The sequence below is a fragment of the Elephas maximus genome, chromosome 8 (assembly GCF_024166365.1).
Source record: "Elephas maximus indicus isolate mEleMax1 chromosome 8, mEleMax1 primary haplotype, whole genome shotgun sequence".
Lineage (NCBI taxonomy): Eukaryota > Metazoa > Chordata > Mammalia > Proboscidea > Elephantidae > Elephas > Elephas maximus.
In genome coordinates, this window is record NC_064826.1 from 111,944,549 (window position 1) to 111,961,363 (window position 16,815).

The window sequence follows — 16,815 nt, forward strand, 5'->3', positions numbered from 1 at the left end:
CCATTTACAGGAAATGTCCAAAATAGGCAAATCCATAGAGATAGAAAATAGAGTAGAAGTTTCCGGGACTGAAAGGAGTGGGGAATGACTGCTTATGGCCACAGAGTTTCGCTTTGCGGTGATAAAAATATTTTGGAATTAGATAATGGTGATGGTTACACAGCCTTACGAATATACTGCAATGCACTGAATTGTACACTTTAGAAGTGTGGGTTCTGTGGTATGTAAATTACATTATCATTAAAGAAAATATTTTACATAAATATTGCTTTGAGTTACTATTGTCAGTTAAGAATTCCAAATGAAATATTTCCTTTTATAACTTATCATCCTTAAAAAAATTATTAAATTTTTTCCTTGAAACGAACTCAAGAAGGCACGAGCAAAGTAGGTGGGTAGAATGGAAAACAGGTCAGAGTCTCCAAGACATTTCTCAAGTTCTTCTGGTGCCTAAATCCAACCACTCCTCACTGAAGATCCCAGCCAGGCAGGCTTGTCCACAGCCATGGACTCTGCTAAAGTGCCAATGCTTGAGAATTAAAATTTACATGGGGCCTCTGTGCCAAAGAAAAGTTTCCAGGGGGTTCAAGCACCAAAGCATGCTGGTTGGACAAATACGTTTGGACACACGACTGTTTCACTCCCATCAATCACACAAGACGGAAAGGTGTTCAGTTTTCCTTGAAGGGCCTCCCTCTCTGAAGAATCCCCCTGCCCTGGCCATAACCAGGTGACTTTCAGAGACTTCTCTCTAATAAATAGAGTAGAAAAAAATGAAGGGTGTTTCCGTATTGTAAAGTCTAAAGTTTCGAGTGCTGCCTTGACAACTTTGAGCCCAAAGGGCTAGCCATGACTTCCCTTGCTCTTGCCAAATATGCCCTTCACCCCATGCGGGAAGGGCCCTCCAACCAGTTAGTTCCCCTATCAGCCAGACCAGCTGCACTCTACCCAGTCCTCAACCTAATGGGCTTGAGTTCCCTGCCAACCCAGAGAATTATTCAAACAATCCAATCACATTCTCCTGAAGGAACCAGGGGTCACCTCAACCTCTTGTTACTACAAAGCCTGCCTCCCACAACTGCTACTGGCTCGCTGTATTCCTGAGTGCAACCTGTGTGTTCCTCCATGGCATGTCGTATCCTCCTCCCCTGGATCATGAGTATATATGACTAATAAATTGCTATTGATTACCTTTGTCCAGTGTCAGGTGCTGTGTGTTCAGCCGTTTTGTGCTATTTAGGGTGAGGAATCCCTTCTTCACCAACAGGGTAAACTAAAGGTGGTCAGAACAGTTTGCTGGGCTTTGGTTTCTGGTTTAACAAATGTTCAAGGTGCCAGTGCATGTGGGTATGTGGTTATTAAAGGTATTATGCACATAAAAACAAATGAAAATAAGGTCTGAACGGAAAGAGCTAAAATGGATTGACTGCTTCCAAGTGCTGGGCACCACACCAAGCAATGTACATGCATTATCTCATTTAATCTTCAGAAGTACCTTATGAGGTGGGTACTATTACTACTGTGGTAGACTGTGGTAGGTAGATTATTGTAATGCCACCCCCGACAAGTCTGTCATGTTGTGGTACGTCAGTTTTCAAAAATGGTAATTTGCGATGATTTATTTTCTTATTCAAAATATTCACTTTGTTATCTAAATTTGTATTAATGACATGGTATGCTTTTTGTTTTTTCCTGGGGGGAAAAAAAGGCACTCAAAATTGCATAAGCGTCAGGCATGACAAAACCTGGATCTGCCCGTGATTCTTTTCATCTGGTTACAAATGAGGATACTAAAGCTTAAAACCCATTGCCTTCAGGTCAGTTTCAACTCATAGAGACCCTATAGGACAGAGCAGAATTGCTGCATGGTTTCCTAGGCTGTAATCTTTATGGAAACTGACTGTTACATCTTTCTCCTGCAGAGCAGCTGGTGGGTTTGAACCATCAAACTTCTAGTTAGCAGCTGAGAGCTTAACCACTGTGCAACCAGGACTCCTTAAACTAAAGCTTAAAAGCAAAACCCAAACCCATTGCCATAAGTTGATTCAGACTCACAGTGACCCTGTAGAAAAGAGCAGAGCTGCCTCATGGGGCTTCCAAGGAGTGGCTGGTGGATTCGAACTGCCAACCTTTTGGTTAGCAGCCAAGCTCTTAACCACTGTGCTAAGTGAAATAACTCGCTTTAGGTAATGCTAATAAGTTGAGGAGTCAAGCCTGAAACTAGTATATTTGACTCTAAGCCCTCACTACTCAAAGGGCAATCCTTGGACCAATAGTCTCTACATCCCTGAGAGCTTGCTAGAAACGGAGACTTTCCAGCCCCACCCTGACCCCCAGGATCAGAATCCGTATTTTAACACATTTCCCTAAGATGCTTGTGCTTCCTAAAGTTTAGGAAGAACTGTTCTAAACTAGGTTGCCTCCACTGGTATGCTTACTGTGTGTTCTTCCTTTCATTTTCTCTCCAATGAAGGGCAGCTGGATTGACTCATGGGCCAGGCACCCCACCTCTCCGCATGGGCTGGGGGTGGACTTGAATGAGCAAAAAGAATGAAGCTCTGACAAAACTGATGCTGCCCCAGGTCTGTGGCTGAGAGGAAGGGTGAGGTCTGGGGAAAGAGATAAGAGCATAGAGGGGTATGTGGTTGGAGAAAGGAAAGACTATCCATAAAGTGACCTCATGCTCTGGTTTTCAAAACCAGTAACAGCTCCTGCTGCAGAGGCTGATACCATTGTAGTCCAGAGCCAGAGCTAGGGTGGGCCAAGTACAGATGTAAGGACACAAAACACGGTGCCCTGAGACACAGCAGGCCCCCACCGTGCCCTAGGGACCAAAGGCGCAAAAGTATAGCTTTCATGCAATACGTAGCAAGTAAATCCTAGATAGTTGCGATGGCGAGCTGGAACCAGGCTGCATCTAACTCTGTATTCAGCAATTTCTTGTTGGTAGCCTGAAATTAGCCACAGTGAGAGTATTTACACCATAAAAATTGGTACATGCTTGAGATATCTGAAAAGGTCCTAATTTGGTTAAAAAGTGTGTGTAAGAGAGAATCAAGGAGCCCTGGTGGAGCAATGGTTAAGCACTCAGCTGGTAACCAAAAGATCATTGATTCGAACCCACCTGTGGCTCTACAGGAGAAAAGATCTGGCCCTGGCAATCTTTTCCCATAAAAATTACAGCCTAGGAAACCTTATAGGGCAGCTCTACTCTTTCCTATTCAGTCGCTAAGAGTCAGAATCGACCTGACAGCACACAGCGACAACAACAACAAGGAAGAATCAGTAAAAAAGATCTTTTCCCTAGAATTAATGCCCTTACCTTAATGCTAATGTGATCTTAGTACTTGATCTTCTAAAGGTCAGTAAGCAAACAAAGGAGAATGTCCTGCTTAGTGACTCCACAAAGACTGATGAATCTCAGTGACCAATACTCTACACCTTCTCCCAAAGCCCTTTGCCCTCAGCCCACCACCCATTCCTGTCTCTCACTCTTTATCTGGAAGAGCTAAGCCCCCCTGCAACCACTTCTGTTTCTCTTGTCTAGCTGTATGTATTCGATGGCTGTGTCCACATCACACACAATGGATGACAAAGAGTGAAAAAAGAAAACCAAACCCGTTGTCGACGAGTCTATTTTAATTCATAGTGACATAGAGCAGATGCTCACAAATATTTGTTGAAATGAACAATTTTGGGAAACATTTCTATTATAGTGAATCATTTGGGATGCACACCAATGAGGGCAGTTTGGGGTACAATATACAGAGAATTTGGGTCTTCAGGGCTGGGTGGCCTCCTCCCCAAGGTTGCCCTGCATGATTGCCAAGACTGCATCCACTCTGAATTAGGTTGAGGGCCTTGGGGAGCTCAGTCCCCTCCCCTTCTGGAGGCAAGTCTGAGGACACTGGTCCCTGTCTTGTTTTGAGGTCTGAGGTGTTACATGGCCTTCCTAGAATCTGAGGTTCACCAGGCCCTAGGCCCTTCCAGGGCTTCCTCCAGGGACAACAGCTTGAAACTCAGCCTGGAGGCTGGAACATTGCTTCTTTCTAATAAATTTTCTCTGATATTGACCATCTCTTGGAGAAACTCTTCAAACTGAAAACAATCTGCTTATGGTTTGCCCTCGCTGTTTGTGCTCCCATGGAGCCATTCTCCTCACCTCCTACCACACTTCTTCCTGTTGCTGTTGTCAGGCCCTTAGGGTGTGTGTTGCCTAAAGAGCCAAATCTCCTCCTCGGGTCTCCAGCAGGGTCTGGTTCCTCAGTGTCTAGGTCTTGATCCGGGCCCCACCCAGTGGGCTCTATCCAAAGCAAGGAGAGGCTTGAAAAATCCTGGGAGGGATCCTCTGTACAGAAACATAGAGGTGAAAGGAGTTGTGGAGATTCGTTCATTAGTGTACTGTTTATTTATCACTGACTCCAAGCCTGCCAGGCACAGTCCTAGAAGCTGGGGCTCAATGAAGAATAAAACAAACAAAGGCCCAACCTTCAGTAAAATAACATTCCAGGGGAGGAAGGACCAACAATGAACATATAAACAAAATGTAAACTGAGAATGATACCCATTTATTTAGATATTTATATTTATTTATATATAAACATATACATCATGTTTATATATTAACAAAACTTATACATGTAAATATAAATATTTACAGAGTCTTGGGTGGCCCGTATGGTTAAATGCTCAACTACTAGCTGAAAAGTTGGCAGTTTGAAACCACCCCGTAGTGCCTAATAAGAAAGGCCTGATGATCTGCTTCCTAAAAGTCATAGCCTTGAAAATGTTATGGAACAGTTCTACTCTGCAAACATGGAGTCACCATGAGTTGGGATCAACTCACTAGCAAATAACAACAACAGATAGAAATAATATTTTGTTTGTTTATAAATATAAATGTCCTAATATAAACAACTATTGTTAAATGTTCTAAATATAAACATTAATGCCCATGGAAGCAATGGTCAAGATTTGCATTAGGCAAATCTGCTGCAAAAGACCTCTTTAAAGTGTTCAAAAGCAGAGATGTCACTTTGAGGGCTAAGGTGCGCCTGACCCAAGCCATGGCATTTTCAATTGCCTCATGTGCATGTGGAAGCTGGGAAATGAATAAGGAAGACCAAAGAAGAATTGATGCATTTGAATTATGGCATTGACAAAGAATATTGAATAAACCATGGACTGCCAGAAGAACAAACAAATCTGTCTTGGAAGAAGTACAGTCAGAATGTATCTTAGAAGCAAGGATGGCAAGGGTTCATCCACACACTTTGGGCATGTTATCAGAAGGGAGCAATTCCTGGAGAAGAACATCATGCTTGGTAAAGTAGAGGGTCAGCGAAAAAGAGGAAGATCTTCAATGAGATGGCTTAACACGGTGGCTGCAACAGTGGGTTCAAGCATAACAAGGATGGTGAGGATGGTACAGGACTGGGCAGTGTTTCTTTCTGTTGTACATAAGGTCACTATGAGTCTAAATCAACTTGATGGAACCTAACCACAACAATATGGTTTATAAATATAAGTAAATGTATATTAAAGTAAAAACAAACTACAAAATAATACCAGTTAATTGGTCTCATAGCATTTTTAATGCTTTTGTTCTACCTCCTAGTTCAACGCATAGAATGAGTAGTGCCTGGGGTCTTAAAAACTTGCAAATGGCCATCCAAGGCACAACAATTGGCCTCTATTCACTGGAATAACAAAGGAAGAATAGGAGTCAAGAGTAGGAAGAGAGCATGGAATGTAAGGCTAATTGCCTCCATGAACAACTGCCTCCTTTGCCATGAGACCAGAAGAACTGGATGGTGCTTAGCTACCATTACTGAACATTTCAATCAAAGATTCCATACAAGAATCCTGATAAAAAGGGGGAAAATGTAGAATAGAAATTCAAATTCCTATTGACTCCAGACTTGAAATTGAACAAGTACAAATTGAAGCTGAAGAAAATTAGAACAAGTCCACAAGAGAGAAAGTACAATACAACCTTGAGTATATCCCAGCTGATTTTAGAGACCATCTCAAGAATAGATTTGACACATTAAACACTAATGACCGAAGACCAGATCAGTTGTGGAATGACATCAAGGACATCATACATGAAGAAAGAAGTCATTAAAAACAAAGAAAAGAACAAAATGGATGTCAAAAGAGACTCTGAAACTTGCTCTTAAAAGTCAAGTAGCTAAAGCAAATGGAAGAAATCAAGTAAAAGATGTCAAAGGATGGCTTGAGAACACAAAGTATTATGATGACAAGTTAGAAAACCAAAAGGGAAGACCATGCATTCAAGCACTGAGTTGCAATAGTGAAGGATTCTATGGGCAAAATTCTAAATGACACAGAAAGCATCAAAAGAAGATGGAAGGACTACACAGAGTCACTGTACCAAAAAGAACTGGTTGATATTCAACCATTTCAGGAGGTAACATATGATCAAGAACCGATGGTACTGAAGGAAGAAGTCCAAGCTGCACTGAAGGCATTGGCAAAACGCAAGGCTCCAGGAATTGATGGAATACCAACTGAGATGTTTCAACAAATGGATGCCTTGCTGAAAGTACTTACTCGACTATACCAAGAAATTAGGAAGAGAGCTACCTGGCCAATTGACTGGAAGAGATCCATACTTGTGCCTATTCCAAAGAAAGGTGATGCAGCCAAATGTAGAAATTATCGAACAATATCATTAATATTGTTATATTTCATTTAAATTTTTGTTGAATATCATTCAAAAGTGGTTGCAGCAGTACAGTGACAGGGAACTGCCAGAAATTCAAGCTGATTTCAGAAGAGGACATGGATATCATTGCTGATGTCAGATGGACCTTGGCTGAAAGCAGGGAATACCAGAAAGGTGTTTACCTGTGTTTTGTTGACTAAGGCATTCAACTGTGTGGATCATAACAAATCAAGGATAACATTTTGAAGACTGGGAATTCCAGAACACTTAATCTTGCTCGTGAGGAACCTGTACATAGATCAAGAAGCAGTCTTTGAAAAAGAACAAGCAGATATTATACGGTTTAAAATCAGGAAATGTGTGGGTCATGGTTGTATCCTTTTACCACACTTATTCAATCTGCATGCTGAGCACATAATCCAAGAAGCTGGACTATATGAAGAAGAATGGGGCATCAGGATTGGAGGAAGACTCATTAACAACCTGCGTTATGGAGATGACACAGTCTTGCTTGCTGAAAGTGAAGAGGACTTGAAGCACTTTCTGATGAAGATCAAAGACCATAGCCTTCTGTATGGATCACACATCAACAAAAAGAAAATGAAAATCCTCACAACTAGTCCAATAAGGAATATCATGATAAACAGATGAAAGATTGAAGTTGTCAAGGGTTTCATTTTATTTGGATCCACAATCAATGCCCATGGAAGCAGCAGTCAAGAAATCAAAGGATGTGTTGCATTGGGCAAATCTACTGCAAAGACCTCTTTAAAGTGTTAAAATGCAAAGATGACACTTTAAGGGCAAAGGTGCGACTGACCGAAGCCATGGTGTTTTCAATCACCTCGTATGCATGTGAAAGTTAGACAATGAATAAGAACCTGGAAGAAGAGTTGACAACTTTGAATTATGGTGTTGGCAAAGAATATTGAATATACCATTGACTGCCAAAAGAACGAACAAATCTGTCTTGGAAGTGATACAGCCAGCATGCTCCTTAGACGCAGGGATGGCAAGACTTTGTCTCACACACTTTGGACATGTTACCAGGAGAGCCCAATCCCTGGAGAAGTACCTCGTGCTTCATAAAGTAGAGGGTCAGGGAAAAAGAAGAAGACTCTCAATGAGATGGATTTACACAGTGGCTGCAACAATCAGCTCAAGCATAAGGATTGTGAAGATGGCACAGGACTGGGCAGCGTTTTGCTCTGTTGTACATAGGGTCAGTATGAGTCTAAACCAACTCTACAGTGCGTAATAACAAGAAGAACCAGGCTTCCTGGAGCCATGAAGGTTGAATGAACCCGTGAAACTATTGCTCTGAGAAGATCTTTAAACCTTAAACCAAAAATATCCCCTGAGGGCTTCTTAAAACCAAACAATAGTTTAGCTTAACTAGTAGAAAACGTTTGTCTTGAGTCTTATGCTCTTTTAAGAACTATCTACATGAGATCAAATTGATAACAGGAACTCAAAAGATTAGACAGGAACCTTAGGGGACAGTGAGTTTATGTTAGCAAGGGAGGAACAATTTGGAAAAGGAGGGGGTGAATGGTTGCATAACACAGAGAATACAATGCCACTAAATGGTACCTGTATAAACTGTTGACTTGGTGTTTTACTGTGTATATCCATAAACATAGTTATAAATGCTCTGAAGAAGAACAAACAAGGATAAGGCCAGCAACAAGGGCAGTAAGGGTGGAGGTGCTCTTTTATACAGAGGGTTCAGGAAGTCCTCTCTGGGGAGTTGAGATCTGAGCAGAGACCAGATGAGCATTTGGATAGAGACCTGAGGTGGGAAGCGCTATGGGTCTGAGCAACCAAGACCTGGAATCATGGAGGGCTTTGGACTGGGTATCTGGACTGGCCCTCTGATTTTGTTCATGAGAAAGCTGGGGACCCATGGGTGAAAAGCTCAGGCCAGCCTCTGTGTACATTACCCAATGTTAGATCCCAAGAGAGCACCTCTTTCAATGCTGATCACATATGTAGACCCACTTCACCTTGCATCATATTAGCCTTTTGCATCTTATTGGCCGTTTATTCTTCGGAACCATATAAAATTACCATTTTTGTAGGTCAGATTTTCATATCAACCCGTGTGTTCTCTTTTGCTGCTTTGGGAAGTTCCAGTTCATCCAGAGCTGCCTCAAAAGAAAGGCCTGGTGGTCTGCTTCTGAAAAACCAGCCACTGAAAACCCTATGAGTCACAGTTCTACTCTGACACACATGGGGCCACCATGAGTTGGAACTGACTCTGTGGAAAACTGGTTTAGGAAGAGTATGGAGATAATTCAAAGGGGCCTCTGAGGGTAAAACTAGAGTAGGGCCAGAGGCCTTAAGACATGCAGCTACTGAAAGGGCTGCTCACTGGAGATGGGCGGATCAGACGGGTCTTCTTCCAGAAGCCCTTTGGCTTAAGGTCCTCTCTTTCCTGCATCTGCTAAGACCAGCACTCGCTCTGGGCTCCAAAGTGCTTTGCCCCTGCTGTCGTTTCTGTCCACACCTAATGGTTTGTCCAAACCTCTGGAGTCCAATACAAGGCTAGACATGAAGCAAGCACTTAGTAGACCAAGCTTCTCAAACTTGAGGGCCTATCAAACAAGAGCCCTGGTTCAACTGCGCATTGCTGGGCCCCACTACCCACTTCCCAGAGTTTTTTTATTTAGTAGACCTGGTGTGGCCCCAGAATCTGCACTTCTAACAAGCTCTCAGGTGCTGCTGAGAACCACTGCACTAGGTGCCCACTGCGTGGAGGAAGCTTCTGTTGGGTTCCAGAGCAGAGACAGCAGCACCAGAGACTCCCTTCTTATTCTCTAAACCTTACTCCTTGCCGCTGGGCTTGACACTTCGCCCCCTCACAGCCTCTCTGCACCTGGTTTGCCCTGCCCCAGCTTCTCCTCTCTAGTTCCAGGTCCCGGCTGGGGCTCTGGCGCCTCAGGACCCACAACTCAGGCTCAGAGAAAGACGCACTCTCTTCCTGGGGAGAGGAAGCCGAGGGAGGTGGCTGAGGCCAGCGCGGGGTGCATGCCCCACTCCTTCCCCGGCGGCACCCCGCGGGGCCGAGCCTGGCACTCCCGTAGCATCGTCCGCTGGCGAGCGGCCGGGCCAGCGGGCGGGGCCGGGGCGGTGCTCGGGTAGGCGCGGCGGCGACAGCGGCGGGGGCGCGGCGCACCTTGCTCCTGGCGCCCCCACCCTGCGCGACTGCGGGCCCCTCCCCGCACTGTTCCAGCCCCTCCCGCCCTCTCCGCTCCTCGGCTGTCCTGCGCCGGCCCCGCGTGGGAGGACGATGGGTCGGCGCGGAAAAAGTGAATGAGCGAGGCGGAGGCGGCGAGCGCGCCTCACTCGGCCCGGCCGCAAGCTCCGCGCCCCACGCCCGCGGGCACCATGGACTCTGCGCCCGCCTCGGCGGCCAAGCCGCCCACCGGGTAAGCGGGCCGGGCGCGCGGCAGTGCTGGGGTGGAAGGCTGGGCTCGGCTTGGTGCGCTCTCGGGGAGGGCGCCTCTGCTTCGGCCCTGGGCCCACGGGGCGCCGGGGGGCGGTGAGCGTGTGCTCCCGTACCGGCGGGCCGGCCTGTAGGCGAAGGCGGCCGCCCGCGACCTGCTAGGGGGACGTGGAGTTGTGTACTTTGTGCGCTGGGGTCGTTTCCCAGGTAACCGTGTCAGGCGGAGGCCGGAGCGCCGTTTTCCAGCTGGGTGTATTTACGTGCGCGCGCTATAATGGGGGTCAGTCAAGCAGAGTCCCAACCTAACTCCAAGCCCTCCTCAGCCACCTTTTCTGAGTGTCTGCCTTGCGAGTCGGGCGGCCTTGCTGGGACCAGGCCTCTGACTCCAGCTCTGTCACTGAGTTGCCCTATGACCTTGTCACATTAAAGGCACCCCTCACCCGGCCACAATAACCTGCTCCGCTGCCCCCTCCTCCCACGTCCAGGTGCCGAGTGTTGTTGGAGTTCTGTAGCCTCTTTGGCCCGGGCGCTCTCGGTCGGTTTCTGTATAGGGCATTGCCCGGAGAGGTTTTCATGACAACTGTGTCCCTTCCCCATAGCTTTCTTTTCTGGAATTTCCCTTTGACAGTGTGCAGGGGCGCGGTAGTCGGACCATACCAGAGTTAGGGACCCCAGGATTGGATTTACAAGTACAAGGCATGTCTCTTCATGATTCTCCCTCTGCCCAAACCTTTCCAGATTCTTGTTTTTCATCCTCACACCTTGAGTGGAGGGACTACGCGTCACATACAGAATTTTGCTAGCAGTAAGAACAACTTTTGTAATTCAGGACAAACAGTCCTTTCCTTTAAGTAGAGACTGAGTCCGCACTGGAAACGTACACATCGTAACCAGGGCAGTGTAGCCACTGGGATCCCGGTGTTGGGCGCGACGTCCTTGGGAACGTTTGTGGATCTCAGCACGGAGCTCTTTAGCCCTTTCGAACTCACTTGCCTGGAGCAAATGTGTTATGAGTCCTGCAAATGGAATGAGTTGTTGGGGTGGGTCCTGCACCTGCTTACCGAATGGGCCCACTTTCCGCTGTAGCAACTGGACTTGAAGGAGGCAGCTTTGGGGACAACAAATCTCTTTTCTTTTGCAGTTGTGCCCTACTGACTCACCCTGCCCGTAAGCCCATATGCCCCAGTGTTGCCCAGGGCTGTAAAAGGTTTTCAAACTGTTTCCTTCTTAAAAACAAAAAAACAAAGAAAAAAAAAGAAAAACAAAAGCTCGCCCTTTAATGCCAGGAAAAAGTGAGCCAGGTTAACAAATAATCCTGAAGCTGACAAGTGTTCAAACGAACTTTTCCTTGCAGTGCACCTAGTTGCCGTTATGTAATTCCCTTTGAACAGACAAATACCAAAAAAAAGAAAAGAAAAGAAATGTGGGGAGTCGTTTTTCATGGTATACCAAGTGACTAGGGGAAATATGTAACAGAAAATAGAGTTACCTTTAAATCGGTTGCTATCATAGCCAAACAGAGGAAGGATCTTTTTTGCCACTATTATCTTATAAATAAATATGGACAAGAGAACATTTAAGAGGTCAGCAAAACTCTATCCAAAGAGTATTTTTAAAATCTTTTAAAAGAGTCTGATTATGGACTCACGTGTCATCTGATGGCGGTACTTTTTCCAACCAGGTACTATAAAATGAAGAGGTTAAACCCTGCGTATGGTTCTGTATAGTGGTTTGCACAGCTCTGATTGGCCTTTGCATCAGGGCCCCAAAGGAAAACTATAAGGACTTTTGCAAGGCACATAATAACAAAACAAGAAATTGTTATTATGGATATTTTTATTAGTTCTCCCACACTGTGTCCACTATTATGTATTAAAGTAAGAGGAAAAAAGTACTCTCGGGTATTGAATGTTTTGTATAATTTAGATGTATCACTTGCCTATCATAAAGGATAGATACAGATGTGAAATTTGTGACTTTCTTACCTTACCAAAGGCAATTGGATTCTGTTGGTTCTTCACTGAAATTTCTGTTGACTCGTTTCTGTAGCCGCCTCTCTATTGCTTGACTGTAAGACAGTATTTACTGTGTGCTTGAGGCGAATTTTTTTTTTTTTAGGGGAATTTAGTTTCTACTTGATGCTGCAACAGTTGGTCATGAAATCAAACTTTAAGTAAGTATCATTTTCTCACATGACAGAAAACAATTGTTGTAAAGATTTTTTGTTGTTGACCGAAACCACCACATATTCTTGCATTGTGTAGAAGATAGCTGAACTGGGAAGATAAATTTAGGGCATTTCACATTATCTTCAAGAAGGGCTTTCCTAGCCCTTACAATTTGTGTGGACCCAAGAATACTTCCATAATAATTAAGAAAACAATGACTATAGGATATATCTGCACACCATAAAAAGCAGTTTAGGTTCTTAACCCTGTTATGCTTTGTTATTAAATTTAATTTTGCGATCAATCACAGTTAAAAAAAAATCAGAAATATTCGTTACCAGACTAGTTTTTACGTACAGGATTTGCAAATTAAAAGTATAGGCCCACTTAGTTTTGGCTTTGACTTGAACTTAGTAAAAATATTTAGTTGAGATTTACCATATTTATTACGTGATGTTTACCTTGATTCCCTTCATTCTGTCCCTTATCCATATTTAATAAATGGGTCTGTGAATTTTCTTTGGCAGCCAATTTTAGTTATGCATTTATTCAGGCACCTTGTATTAGGATAGAACATAGATTTGATATCACCAGGCCCACTTAATCTTTGTACTTCTTATTCTTACTACTTAAAATACTTATATTGGTTTATATTATTGATATATATTGATTGGTAATATGTCATTTTACTCTTTTATAACTTTATTTAAATGAGTTTAGATTTTAGCAGTCCTCCCCAGACCAGGCTGCATTTTATACTTTTGCTGTCTTCACCTTCGCTGTTTCTCGAGTGGTTTCTTTACTGTTCCCGGCCCACTTGCCAGCTCTCGGCGCGTTCTCTTATATCACTTTTGCTTCACGCTTCCATAATTCTTTACTTTTTACCTGTCTCTTCCTGCAGTGGTGCTAGCCTTTTTTTCTCATGTATGCTTAATGTGGTTTCCTTAGCTTTTTACAATGCTGATGAGGGCAATTGTTTTCAAGACCTGCTGACATTATTTTCTTGTCTAGATTGACCTGTGTGCCCTGGTGTAACAAAATGACAGTGGAGCGCCAGCAATATTTGAAGGGGGCGGGGAGTCTCAGTGAGAGTCACCATGCTTCTGAGCAAGCCTCTCCTTGGATTATTCCACCTAACTGGTGCCTGCTTTGCTCCTAGCACCTGGGAACTCCCAGGCTCAGCTAGAGAAAGATCACCTCTCTCCAGCTGGGAGGCAGAGACTTTGTAGCTTTAGGTTTTTCACATGCTTCCATCTGGTCTCCATAATTAGGTGGTGAGCTGTTCCTTGCTAGGACCGTGTCTTCTACAGGGCAGATGCAATTAGAATAAGTACTCCAGCCAAGAATTTTTTTGATTAAAAAAAAGAAAAAGCTTTTTAAACAACTGTCAACATGTATTTTATTTAGGTACATTTGATTAGACAGATTCACAGACCGTAATTGCCTTTGTGCAAACCCTTTTTTAGATCCAATCCTATGTCCACTAAGCCAGGTGATGCCTTTTTAGATGACACTGATTGATTTAGGTAAATCTTTTGAAAGAAAGTGTGTCACAAATCCTCAGAGATGAGCCCTATTGGGAGTCCTGGTTCACTGACCCCCCTTTGCCTCTCACCCACCACCCCTCCTGTCATCACTGAACAAGAACCCAGATGAGGAACCACTGCCTTAGGGTTGCTCTCCACCTCGCTCCAGAGAAAGAGTGGCTTGAAATGGGGCTAGTGCAACTGAGGAACTGAGCAGTTAACTTCGTTTAATTTTATTAATTTAAATTCAAGGAGTCACAGGGCTAGTGGGACCGTATGGGTCAGTGCAGCTCCAGCCTCTAGAATTGTCACTCTCCGTTTGCCCTTTCTTAACAAGCCATTTTCAGAAGCTTGCTGTTCCCAGAATGCACCCTGCTTTCTCAGACTTTTTCTCTCTGCCTGGGGTCTTTTCTCCTTCTTTCCCAGGATGATTCTCACTCATTGTTCAAACATTCATCAGGGGGGCTTCCCATCTGAGCCTTCCCGTGAGTCCCCTCCCTCTCCTTTCCAGAGGTATGAGCTCTCTGATGTGTGTCTGGTGGTGCAGTGTCTACACACCCTCATTGGGTTTATGATTTTTGCCTTGCTTGACTCTCTGACCCTAAGCTTATAGCACAATAATAATAAGTACAAAGAATTCAGTAAACAAGCTCTCGTTTCCCATTTGTCAACGGAGGGAGCTGGAGAAGATGATCTCAAAACTCAAATGAGCTTTAAAATGGTATGATCCGATGTGTTCCCAGAATATTCTAAATCTCTCTTTTTAAAAAGCCTACTTTTTCTAAAATTTGTGCTTAATCTTTTTTTTTTGTCAGACCTACAGTAGAGCAGACAAATTGGCACAAATATTTGAGTCTAATATTCTTGGCCTTGGCTTGTAACCTAGGGAGTTCAGTTCTTGGAGACTTGGGGGGCATTGGATGTCTTATTTTGAGAAAGATAAAGTGACTGTATTAGAGAGCCCAAAGTAATAGTGGCTTAATGAAGAAAGAATTTTCTCTCTCCTGCATAAAAGCCTACATCAATAGTCTGGGGCTGGTGCTGAGGTGCTAAAACCATCAGGGACCCAGTTCTTTCCATCTGGTTGCCCCGCTGTGGCTGGTGTGCAGGTGTCCATCTGTCAGCTCCAGCACCCCATTGGAGGGGAAGACAGAGGGAGGACCCAGCCCAGACGTGGCACATATCATTTTGCTCCATTCCCATTGGTCGAACAATCACATGGTCATTTAAGAAGAGGCTTAGAGTAAGGGGGAACAAAAACCAGGGAACTTCCAGCAATGTTTGCCAATGTGATCATGTTTCTAACTGGCTAGTGAGAGTTAGGAGGAGCCATAGCAGATGCAGGCAGGCTGGGAGGTGACCACAGTGAGGACATGGCTCCTGCACTTTCCACCAGGGTCCTGGGAAGAGCCCCAAGTTTCTCAAGAAGGAGTGACCTGACACTTCCTTGGTTTGCTCTGATTATAATTCACAGAGAGTGATACAGATGGCATAGTTTGGTTGTAGATAGCACACATTTCTGGAGAGCAGGCTACCTGGGGGTCCAGAACATGGGGAAAGTACAGAGACTCCAGCACCTCCCCCGATTCAGAGGAGCTCTGGTGCACAGTCGCTGCTCTGTGTAAATCCAAGTTTATATGTACTTTGTAAACTCAAACACAAGTGATGACCAGGGGCTTTGTACGTAAGAGAGCTCAGGGTGCTAACACTTTTTTTTTTTTTTTAGAATTGTGCTTTAGGTGAAAGTTTACAAAGCAATTCATTTCTCATTAAACAATTAATACACACATTGTTTTGTGACATTGGTTACCTACTCCATGATCTGTCAGTGCTCTCACCTTCTCCACCCTGGGTTCCCTGTTTCCACTTCTCCGGTTTTCCTGTCCCTTTCTGCCTTCTTGTCTTTGTGTTTTAGTCTGGTGTGCCCATTAGTCTCATTTACATGATTGAACTATGAAGCACATTTCTCAGTGTGTTATTGTTTGCCCTATAGATCTGTCTAATATTAGCCTGAAGGGTGAGCCTCAGGAGTGACTTCAGTACTGAGTTAAAAGGATGTCCAGGGGCCATACTCTGGGTGTTTCTTCAGTCTTTGTTAGACCAGCAAATCTGGTCTTTTTTTTTTTTTTTTTTTGGTGAGTTTGAATTTTGTCCTACGTTTTTCTCCTGCTCTGCCTGGGACAGTCTATTTTGATCCCTGTCAGAGCAGTGGGTGGAGGTAGCCAGGCACCATCTAGTTGTTTTGGGCTCAGTCTGGTGAAGGTTGTGGTAGTTGCGGTCCATTAGTCCTTTGAACTAATCTTTCCATTGTGTCTTTTGTTTTCTTCAGCTGGGATGGGACCAGTAGATGTACCTTAGATGGCCACTTGCAGGCTTCTAAGACCCCAGATGCTACTTACCAAAGTTGAATGTAGAACATTTTCTTTATAAACTATGTTATGCCAGTTGAACTAGATGTCCCCCAAGACCATGGTCCCCACAGCCCTCAGCCCAGTAATTCAGTCCCTCAGGGAATTTGAATGTGTTTGTGAAGCTTCCTGCTTGTTTTTAAATGATGTCTCTCTTCTCCTCACTCATTTCCACTTCAGTAGAGGTGTCTATCAGCCTAGAAAGGTGGTGAACAGGAATTTATTGTGTAAGGCCTGAGGGTACCCTGGAATGGAACCCAGAGCGTCCTGCTTACCGCTGCCTTGGAAGAGTCAACGCAGGTTGGAGAGAAAGTTTGCTTAAAAATGTAAAGGGTCAGCATAGCATTTATGTCAGCACAGAGGCTCTGTCTGGTCTTAGGAGTCAGAGAACAGGAGATATACCAAATATAATGACTTTACAATTATGTGTAAATAAGTGGAACAATTAAGTACTGAAGTAGCAAATTAGTGTTAAGGACGTCAATGGGAAAGCCTGTGAGTGTATATTTGGGTGTGTGTGCAATGGGAGTGAAAGTAAAGCAAACTTCCAGTCCTGGGCAAAGCAGCAGTTTCC

The 16,815-nt window shown here is 44.2% G+C and overlaps 1 protein-coding gene across 4 annotated transcripts in view; it reads left to right on the top strand.

The window, feature by feature from the left end:
* Positions 1–9,845: 9,845 nt before the first annotated feature.
* COBL (cordon-bleu WH2 repeat protein) overlaps positions 9,846–16,815 on the top strand; it is a 369,968-nt gene continuing 362,998 nt past the window's right edge. For all 4 annotated transcript variants that reach the window (XM_049893801.1, XM_049893803.1, XM_049893802.1 and 1 more), the window contains exon 1: positions 9,846–10,122. In XM_049893801.1, the coding sequence (XP_049749758.1) occupies positions 10,007–10,122 (116 nt within the window). In that variant the 5' untranslated portion in view covers positions 9,846–10,006. The remainder of the gene's footprint in view (positions 10,123–16,815) is intronic.